This window comes from Myripristis murdjan, chromosome 1 (assembly GCF_902150065.1).
Source record: "Myripristis murdjan chromosome 1, fMyrMur1.1, whole genome shotgun sequence".
NCBI classification, from domain to species: Eukaryota; Metazoa; Chordata; class Actinopteri; order Holocentriformes; family Holocentridae; genus Myripristis; species Myripristis murdjan.
This window is the reverse complement of record NC_043980.1, coordinates 32,230,819-32,241,182: the sequence shown is the minus strand read 5'-3', so window position 1 is coordinate 32,241,182 and position 10,364 is coordinate 32,230,819. Positions and strand designations below refer to the sequence as shown.

General features: G+C 42.7%; 1 protein-coding gene across 1 annotated transcript in view; it reads right to left on the bottom strand.

Moving 5' to 3' along the window:
• chrnb3a (cholinergic receptor nicotinic beta 3 subunit a) overlaps positions 1 to 1,059 on the bottom strand; it is a 13,448-nt gene extending 12,389 nt beyond the window's left edge. Inside the window, exon 1 of the mRNA XM_030056857.1 lies at positions 676 to 1,059. Coding sequence (XP_029912717.1) covers positions 676 to 751 — 76 coding nt within the window. The 5' untranslated portion in view covers positions 752 to 1,059. The remainder of the gene's footprint in view (positions 1 to 675) is intronic.
• Between the last annotated feature and the right edge of the window lie 9,305 nt (positions 1,060 to 10,364).

Sequence of the window (10,364 nt, the reverse complement as noted above, 5' to 3'; positions counted from 1 at the left end):
TACATTAAAATAAAATCAGTGTGTGTGTGTGTGTGTGTGTGTGTGTGTGTGTGTGTGTGTGGACTCTATCTTTTTCTATACTCAGATATGCAAGCATAAAAAATGCCTTACAATATTCTGAGTATGGGCATATCTGATTGTGATGACAAAATTAATGGAAAATAGTTTAAATTATATCTTTAACAAGGCATTCTTTTCCCATTCCATTTCTTATTTGATCATTACAGTCGTGGAGGCTCGGCTACCGGGCGCCCCACAGCCCCAGGGGGGCGCTGCGTACCCATCCTTTAATAAATCATTAATGTGCTCCGGTCACTTGACCCCCCTGGTTTTGTTGCTGCTTCGCAAACAAATAAAAGTATAATCACATAATGTAACATGTCCGGTTGTTTACAAACCCTTCTGCTTGTTGGCACTGGTGCTACAGAGCAGACTACAGCCCACAGCACTGCCTCGACAATTAGGCAATCAGGTGGATTAGACTGTAGTAACGTGGTTAGAGATGCGTGTTGTCATAGCGCAACACAATGCCAAATTATCAAGAGGATGCAGATTTAAATAAAACCGCCAAATTGCCCTTTGGTTCATAAGAATAGCTGCCATCAGACAGTTGCATCGCTTCATCAACAGTTTAAGGGTAAAGAAGACAAATTTTTTTTCCCATCCCTCACTTACCTTCAATAGTAGCTTTGCTGAGAGCCAAGGAGAACCACAACACCGCAACCGCAAACTTCATGCTCTCTGTTCGCATCAACGGGACCGAACGGCTTTCTCCACGGCGAAGGTTAAATCATTTTATTGTCCGCACAGTCCTGCAGGATGCATCACTTTGCAGCTCTAACAGCCATGTAGGACCCCTGGAGTACCCGCCGCGGTGTCCACTTTAAATATTGAAGGGCAGCGGGTTGTTAGTGGCTTTGTGCAACACCGACCGTCTTTTCCGCGTAGTACAGCTTGTATGACTATCCTTCCTGCTGTCGTTTTTCCCCCCACAGCCTCTCCGTTGTGCGTCCCGGTGCAGAGATGGATGTTGCTGAAGCCGATGAGGGTGGGAAGGAGGAGGGCTGGCCCGTCAGAGAATGAGGGAGGACAGACTGTGGAGGACAGAATGGAAGGATTGCCCATATCCCTAATTTAAAAGAAGAAGAAGAACAAGAAGATGATGATGATGATGATGATGATGATGATGATGATGATGAAGAAATACACAATTAAGAATAAGTTCAATGTGTTTTTAAAATTTTAAAAATACAGCCTGCAAAAGGACTGCGGGAAAAACATTCACACATTCCTTCCCTGATACAGCTTCAATGCATGTATGATTTGGCCATTAAAAATATATTTGGGATGAATGTCATCTCTGTGTACAATACAGGTTTTGGCCAATTTGGTTACATTTTGAAAGTATACTCAATGAATGGGTTTTTCCCATATAGGAAGGATCGATTACTGGGCCCATCAGACTGGCAGAAAAAACAGGAGCAGTTTAGATGTTGCTGACTATTTTCAGTGATACATTTTGGTTGTTCAGAAGTATGTGTATGTGCAGCATGTGTGCTTGTGTGTCCTAGTCTACATCATAAATGTAAATCACATGTTATTATGATGAGTAGGCTATGTTAAGATTGCTGATCATTTCAGTGATTTTCAGTGGAGACTTAAACATTCCTGTCAATTATTTAAGCATAATCAACTGTCAAGGGTCAAAACTGTGATTAAGACTTCAAATGCTCCACAAATAGCCTTTCTGAATAAGCAATTAAAAAGATGCACATACCTATGCCCATAAAACAGGTGGCGAGATATGACACTTTCTATACCACAAGCCAAGTAACTAGAAGTTTTGAAGACATAAAATAAATAAATATTTCAATAAAATAAAAATAAATCTACATCTCAATGACCAACAGTGCATCTATTAATTTGTCTCAGGATATGATCAATCATCAAACACTGGTCCCCAAAACTATCAATGTGTTTGCCGTAACTGAATCTTGGGTGAGATGTAACACAAACTGAGGGCTAGACTCGCTGTCTAGCTCAGCCTGAAGATCAGCATCAATCATGATCATGACTTCATTAATGATTCAGCTCAACCCGTTGCAGAGCAGTTCACGTGACAAGCAGAAAAGTAGACTCAGTCCGTCGCTTTATAAGTAATGCCCGGAGATGTCTGTGGCACTTAAACATATGATAAATGGCTAAAGATCACCTCTTGAGAAGCAGTGACCTATGAGGCTCTCCTTACAAGCCTGTCACACGTTTTTATAGGCTGTGAATCTGCCTGTTGTAAATCATCAGTCACAGAGTGTAATTTGATCCACTGATCACTCTGTTACACACGGCCATAGACCTCAAGTCACACAGTCAGACACGCACACACAGATCCACAAGTGCACAGGTGCAAATACACATAAAACACATGGAATAGACACACACACATTTAAACTACATTGTGTTGTTTTAATCTGCCACTCTAAAACCACACACACACACACCACACCAACATTGCTGTACAGGGATGTCTCAGCCATAGTTGCAGCACACAATGACAAAAAAGGAACTCTCAAAATCAGGAATCGATTAACAGACAATAAACTCTTGCTTCACTTCACCTGGGGATGATTGAATTTTTTTTTTTTTGGCTCAAAACCTATAAGCTCAACAAAGTCTGAGCTGGTGGTTCAGCCTGGAGGGGATTCAGCAGCAGGAACCGGGTCAACCCAGTTGTCAGGGAAAAATGTTGGCATTTTAGGTTTCTGCAGACCAAGGATATGTTGAAATGTCACGTTTTCAAGTTTCATGACAGCCTATAAAGTGAGCAAAAACACTGCATGAAGTGGTATGTTGGATGGTGGAAGGCACAATCAAGAAAGCTGTGCTCATTTTATAATATTTAATAATGTTAACCATGACTTTTTCCTAACCTTAACCAAACTGATGAATATTTTCCAAACCTTAACCATGACCTTGTGCTTAACCTTAACCAAATAGTTTCGTGAGCTAATGAAGCTAACATTAAGCAAACTAAAGTAGTTAACAAGCAAATGTTTGTTAGCTTTCACGCAAGCTTGAATGATACCACATCACATGATGACCCAGGCTTCATCAAATTGCCTGTAAGTCGAAATGTTGGTATGCAACATATTTTAGTTTCAGAAACATTGACATTTCAGCACATTTGTTCATGCAGAAATGAAAAATGGCTGAATTTTTTATGGTAACTTGGCTGATCAGCTGTGATTCTAGTGCAGTGTTTAGGTTGTTTAAATTTTCTGTGCTTTGTAGATCAATTTATCGTTATGTCTAGGCATATATTTCCAGTATTTTGTATCACTGCAGCACTATACTGACTGTCACGATTTTTGATCGTTTTTAAAATCACGGACCAAAATGGAAATAACTTAAAATAACAATCTTTGACATCTATTAATGCAACTTTTATGGCTGAAATTGCTCAGTAAAAAGTAAAGTGCCATACAGTAGCATACCACACCATGTCCCACCATGCCACACCACTCCATAATTTCTCATTTGACAAAGGACACTGAGAGTAGGGCAGCAGTTACAAAACAGCAGATGGAGTCTATATGCAAAAAACAAAACAAAACAGAACAGAACAACAACAACAACAACAACAACAACAACAACAACAACAAACATTTATTGGGTTACTACACAGTCCAAAAATTTTTTTGCAAATGTTTGTAAGTCAAAGGTGGATACAAATAAAAAATTAAATTGGTACTTCTTGTCTGTTTAGTACCCCACAATGTCCTTATTTTATGAGCATATATGGCTCTTATATATGTTTTTTGCCCCTTCGCGCCATCATAACATTTCCCCATGCTTTTTGTGTGCTCTAGTGGGGCAGTAATTAAACACACAAAACCTTTGGTGAATGAGGTAATCTATGTTAGTGTGGTAAGGGCACTCTGCACAAGAGTGGGAAAAGGATCCCAGATGGCACAGGAAAGATATACTTTGCCATGCTGCTCCCTGAAACCCAATTTGAATAGACCCATAATGCAAGTCAACCCACAAGAGATTGCTTGTGGGTGTGTGGGGGTGGAGTGTCGGGGATCTGAACCTCAGCGCAATTGGACTACCTTTACAAGTTAACTCACAATATTGCACGTGTTTGTGCAATTATTTGCGGTGCGTTGTAATTTCGAAGCTATCGCCTTTCAGTGATAAAACAGATTTACTGTAGGTAAAGTGGGGAGGATGAGCACTTAGAGTCACACAATCTATCTAATTACCTGCTTTACAAGCAGATGAGGTGATTTAGGTATTGATCTCAAAAAGAGTTTCCATACACTGGCTGGAAAATGAGCAAGAAGCTTCCTCTCCTGTTCCATTCAGCTGTACTACCGCCCAACACAGAATAACACAGTGTAACAGAGAGCAAGCAATAAATGATGAAATACACAGTATAGCCTACAATAATCTGATTAGGCTCTACAATAGGTTTTAAATTTTATTTTCTGTAATGAAATAAGAGATGCAGTGTGTCATTGTGTGAAAGAATGGGAGCAGGGAGCAGACACAGCGTGAAGAATGGGGGATGATTTACTGAGGAGCAAAAGGCCGCCATTCAGCTCCGTCTGACACGGAGAAGAAAGCTGGGACTCATTTGCTTTGTCTCATTTATTCAGGCAATCATATCAGCTGTTGGTTGACTCGCAAACAACTCATGCTGAGCTCATGGAGGAGATGGACTCTCATTCGCTCTTGTTCTCTCTCTCTCTCTCTCTCTCCCTCTCTCTCTCTCTCTCTCACTCTCTCTCTCTCTCTCTCTCTCCCTCCTAATTAAGTTTGAGCTAATAACAGCTGGAAGAAATACTGCAAGGCAAATTATTCAGCACCCACACACAGAACACACAGGGTTTGACAGTTCATTCATACTCACCAAGAAAAAGCGTACACTCTCACACACACATGGACATACACTGTACCTAACCCCCACACCCCTTTGCTCCATACATGAAGGTCACAGGGATAATCTTGAAAAACTGCCACTTGGCCCTTCTGTTTCCATTGGCTGTTGGTTTACCTCATCAAACACTCCAAAACCCAGGCACCTGATCTCTGCCCTGCCACTGCCAAGAGTTACCAGGGGGGAAAACAAGCTATCAGTCACACACACAAATGCAGAGGCACCCACACACACATATCTAACACTGGTGCACACACTCTCATCCTATATATAAACAAACACTGCCACTCCTCCAATGTCAAGGCACACACATGAGCAGTGGGCACTTGCAGTCGTGCTGACCAGCACCGTGAGAAGATGTAGATATTGGATTATCTTTAAATTGCAGACCACTCCACTAAATAGTCTCATTTCACTTCTGATCCAAGTTAATTAAGAAAATGAGTTCACATTTAGGTCACTGGTTCTAAAGGGAGGTCAGTGACAGCAATTTGTGCTTTAATTCACAAACTGAATTATGGTATGAAGTGTAAAAAGCCTCATCTTCACAAGGAATTGTCTGACTTCTTCTTTTGTGTGTGCGTGCATGCGTGCCTGTGTGTGTGTGTGTGTGTGTGTGTAAGGAGGTGGAACACGAGACAGGAGTCTGCAGTAATAATTTAAAAAGTTGCAGACTTGAGGGGATGGATCAGCAATCACTGGATCACTGGTTCAGCAATTCTTCCTTTTTTTCTGTCTTTCTTTCTTTCGTTCTTTCTCGTATCTGTCCTCTCCTGTTTACAACATCCATGTATCTTCATTTTTTTTCGTTCACTCTCCCATTGTTTTCCTCTACACTGTTTTACACTATTTTATGCTGTTATCTCCCTCTCCCTCTTTCATTGCCTCTCTCTGTTGCTCTCTTGCTTCCTCCCACTTTTACTTGATCACCCAGGGGGAGCAGAGAGCAGCATGGGACCCACTTTTCTCATCTGCGTGATTTTCCAGAATTACAGCAATTGTCCCTGATTACAATGCATTGAATAATTGCCGTGTTTCAGAATGTGGATGTATTTTAATGCACCATCTATTGTGTCTGTGGGCCACTCACAGTTCACTTGCTCTTGCTTTCAATCAACTGTAGCAGGCCATAATTTCGTCTGTTCAAAAACATACACACATAACACGCACGCTCTCTTTCTCTCCCTCTCTCTCTCTCTCTCTCTCTCTCTCTCTCTATCACACACACACACACACACACACACACTAATGTCTCCATGCTCTTCTCCAAGCTCCTGTTGTTGTCCCCACTACCATTTTAGAGTCATGCTCCAGTGTGTGTTCAGTGACCTTTTCGATTCAAACAGTGAGAGGAAGGTAAACCAGCTGGATCAAAATAGGATCATTTGCCTGTGGCTGTGTATGTGCGTGTGTTTGCATGCGTGTGTGCATGCGTGTATATACCTGCCAAGCACAATGATGAAAGCCTCCGTGATGCTGCCTTGGGGGGGATAGTCTTCAGGTAGACACGCACACACACACACACACACACACACACACACACACAGAAAGGTGACAGTGCTTAGAGTGTGATTCGTCATGGTGCATTAGCTTGATAAGGCTGAGATTGAACCTATGCAATGTAGTAAACAGATATAAATAGCTAAATTTACCACAAGAAGATTTAGAGAGCGATGACAGAGTTCTCCTGACTCTGCATCCCCTCCACAAGAGCTGATATGTCGGATTCCAGCTCCATGAACAAATCCAGAACAACCAGTCCCACCGCTGTCACCTAATTCTCTTTCCTCCTTCCTTTCTTCTTTCATTCCTTCCTTTCCTCTTTATTTGTGTTAATGAAACAGTCATCATTTCCCCTCTATTGTCTTCATTTCTCCTCAACTCTCTCTTGACATTCTTCCATCCCATTGTTCCTGGACCTGCTGTAAATTATGTTTGCTTCTTTACATTGCAAGCCTTTGAATTTGAATGCATTTGTGCAAGCATGCTTGCAGTATACCTCTGTAGCACAGCATATATTCATAAAATGCACACGCATGCAAACACACGCACAAAGAAGAGCAGGCACCCACACACTCACCGGAGTGGAGGGGAAAAGAGGAAGGCAGCTACAAAGCTTCAGCCACAAACAAATATCCAGTGTGGGTGAGTGGCCAACAGCTCTAATGAGGATCAGTCTCCCTGAGGGAAAACCTGCAGAAACCAGGCTGAAGAGGATCCACCTGGGCTGGTCATCTGAGGGGAAGAGAGCGAGAGAGAGAGAGAGAGAGAGAGAGAGAGAGAGAGAGAGCTTCCTTGCTGTGAACACGATAACTCATATACCGTTACCACACATTCATGACTTCTGGAGGAAGAACCCAATGAATTTCAGTGACCCCATGCCCTTTCCTTTATTTCCATCATGAGAGCAAACTTTTACTTTGTGAAGGTGATAACTCACTTAAAATCCTTTCAAATTTGCTGTGTAGTGATAGTTGTGAAGGGTCTCTGAGGTTTCAGGTTGTTTTATGGTATACCCTAATGTCATTCACTGACAGCTAGAGGTGTGTGGAGGCACTGCTATACATCCATCTGCTATACATTTCATCGTATAGTATTGGAATGTGCTGTTACAATATAAAAGGTTTGGTGTTGAAAACAGCCAAAACAGTGTCACCCTTAACAAATAAACCCAAATTGTGATGATGTTATATGGATTATCTGAAGCTGAACTTGGAAGGGTAATTTATTCATCAGCGAGCCATTAAGTACTATATGGATTTGGATTCAGGTGCATCCCTACTGACCGCACATGTCCATAGTCACAAGGAGCTGGAGCCTAACCTAGCATACACTGGGCGAGAAGCATAGAGCCACCCTAGATGGTTTGCCAGTCCATCATAGAGCTAACCCACAAACACACTCGCTCACACACACATTCACACCTAGGGGCAAATATGAAAATTCAGAACTTCAGTCTTTTTAAAATCCAAAAGAAATCCATTCTGAGGTAGCCCACTGTTATTCAGTGTGACCTTATTAAGGGTTGTGCATATTAATGAGTTTTCTTTTACTGGCTGACTGTGAGTTCTTACTCTCAGTTAGAGAGGAAATGTGACCTGCAGGTCAACCAGATGAACTGAAGGAAAACCAGAAGGAAATCCCCTGTTTGGCTTCAGTTCAGACTGTCCTGCTAGACTCCTTGTAGGCATGGTGCAGGCTGGACTGGAGGTGGAGAGAATCAGCAATCCAGATGTGATGATGCATACTAATATATGTACAGTACATGCTGGCAGCCATGTAAGTACACATGTAGCCACTCTTTGCATGCTTGCTTTACTGTTCCTACACTCCCAAGAGGAGGGGTTTAACAAAATTCTTTAGTGCTAATGTAAGCAAGTATAGCGCCCAAGTTAGACTGATAGCAAAGAATAATGGCAAAGGGAGGAGATTCAATCATTGCCTGTGGGGAAAAGTGGGGCAAAGCAGGGGAAAGCAGAGTGGCCAAGACTGAAAGTCAACTTTTGTAGCATAGAGTTGCAGGTCATAAGCATCACAAGCTTCTAGTATGTCTGGTATTGAACACATATAGTAGCTTATGACCTGTTTCTGGCACTCAAAGATTGGTTGTGGTAAAAGTGGAAAAGCTCATCGTTGCAGTTGTAAAGCTTCCAACAATACAAGTCTGCTTGGTAGTCAGAAGAACTGTTTTTTTCTCTGCACTTCACCAATGCAGAGTGAACAGCTTTGGCAAATGTGCTGTCTCTCTGAATTGGGTGTAAGTGGTAAGAATCGAGGTGAGGGGTCATTTACAGTGGCAGATGCACACCCCCAACCCTCTAACTACCCAACTGCATGGCCTCAGATCTTGACACCCTTTTTGTACCTTCAGGACCTCTGCAGAATCCTGGACTGCAGGGTGGAGAGGAGGACATTGGAAAGTTACAGAAAGAGAGAGAGAGCGAGAGAGAGAGAGTGACAGAGAGAAAGAAAGAGACAGAGAAGACTCTCCAGCAGAAGAAAGATACACTTGCCTGAGACAAGTAAAAATATATCAAAATAAAATCAAGGCCTAGCAAGAGTGGGATGACAGAGAGGGAGGACGAGGAGTGAGAAACAGTGATCCATCGGCAATTATGACAATGCAATGAGCCTGATTTTCTGCCCCAGTTGCCGTGGCAGCCAGGAGCAGCTGCAGTGGCAGGGTAGCATTCGCTCCGCCATTCCACTTCTCCATTCCCCGAGCCGGTCGATTATCAGTGATACGGAAAGCAAGGAAGATCCTGCCAGGCCTACGGTCTGGCACATGCTGGGGGCTGGGGGGAAGTAGACATGGAGAAATGGTGGGAGACACAGAAAGAGGAAGAGAGAGAGGAAGCCAGAGAGAGAGAGAGAGAGAGGGAGAGAGAGAGAGAGAGAGAGAGAGAGAGAGAGAGAGGCCTAGGCCTAAGGAACCAGCACATGCTTAATATATGAGGGGTAGACCAAGAGGACACACAAACACACACATATTTTGCAACTGCTCTATTGGTCTACAGGGCCTATCCACTATGGAGGCAAAGATATTAATAGTGGCACTCATCACCTCATTGCAGCTGTCAGTGAATGCCAGATAATATGAGCTTCTGTTATATCCAGCAAGACATCTAGAACTGAACAGACATTTTCTGTTTTCTGGAAGTTAGCGAAAGGAGTTTGAGTGTTCTGTGCAGAAAAACAACTTCCCTGCAAGAAGTCGCAGGTAAATACACACACACACACACACACACCCAAACACCCACTGGACAGTCAGGCGCTGCCATATTAGCTAAGTTACCCAGGTCTGTCATTTCCACTCTATCAGTGTAACTCTTTTCCACTGAAGCTGGCTGTCACAAAAATATTTGAGATAGAGAGACAGAGATCTGACTAAATGAGCCTCAGTGTCTCTCTTCCCCTGACACTCCTCTGTGCACCTTGATGCATGCACACCCCATCTGCACATGCACCCCCACACACACATGCACATATACTCTCACACACACACACACTCTTTCTCTTCTTCCATTGAAGCTGTCACGATGATGTTCTGGCTTGAGAGATAAAGGTCTGACTCAATGAGACTCTTGCATCTCTCTTCCTTTCTCCTCTTTGCTCCCCTCCCATCTCTGAATCACACACGCGCACGCGCACGCGCACGCGCGCACACACACACACACATGTTAATGCACGAATACCTGCACATATGCACACACACAGCAACCCAGTTGCCAAAATAAAATGTTGCTATTTTATGTTTCTGCAAGCCTACAAATATGTTGAAATGTAAAAAATTCTAAGCTAAAAATATGTTTCCTATCAATGTTTAGGCTTGCAGCTGATGTAGTGGAGCCTGCATCGACATAATGTGACTGTTAACATTCGAGCATGAGCGACTGCTATCTAAAGTTAGCTCACTAGCTAATAT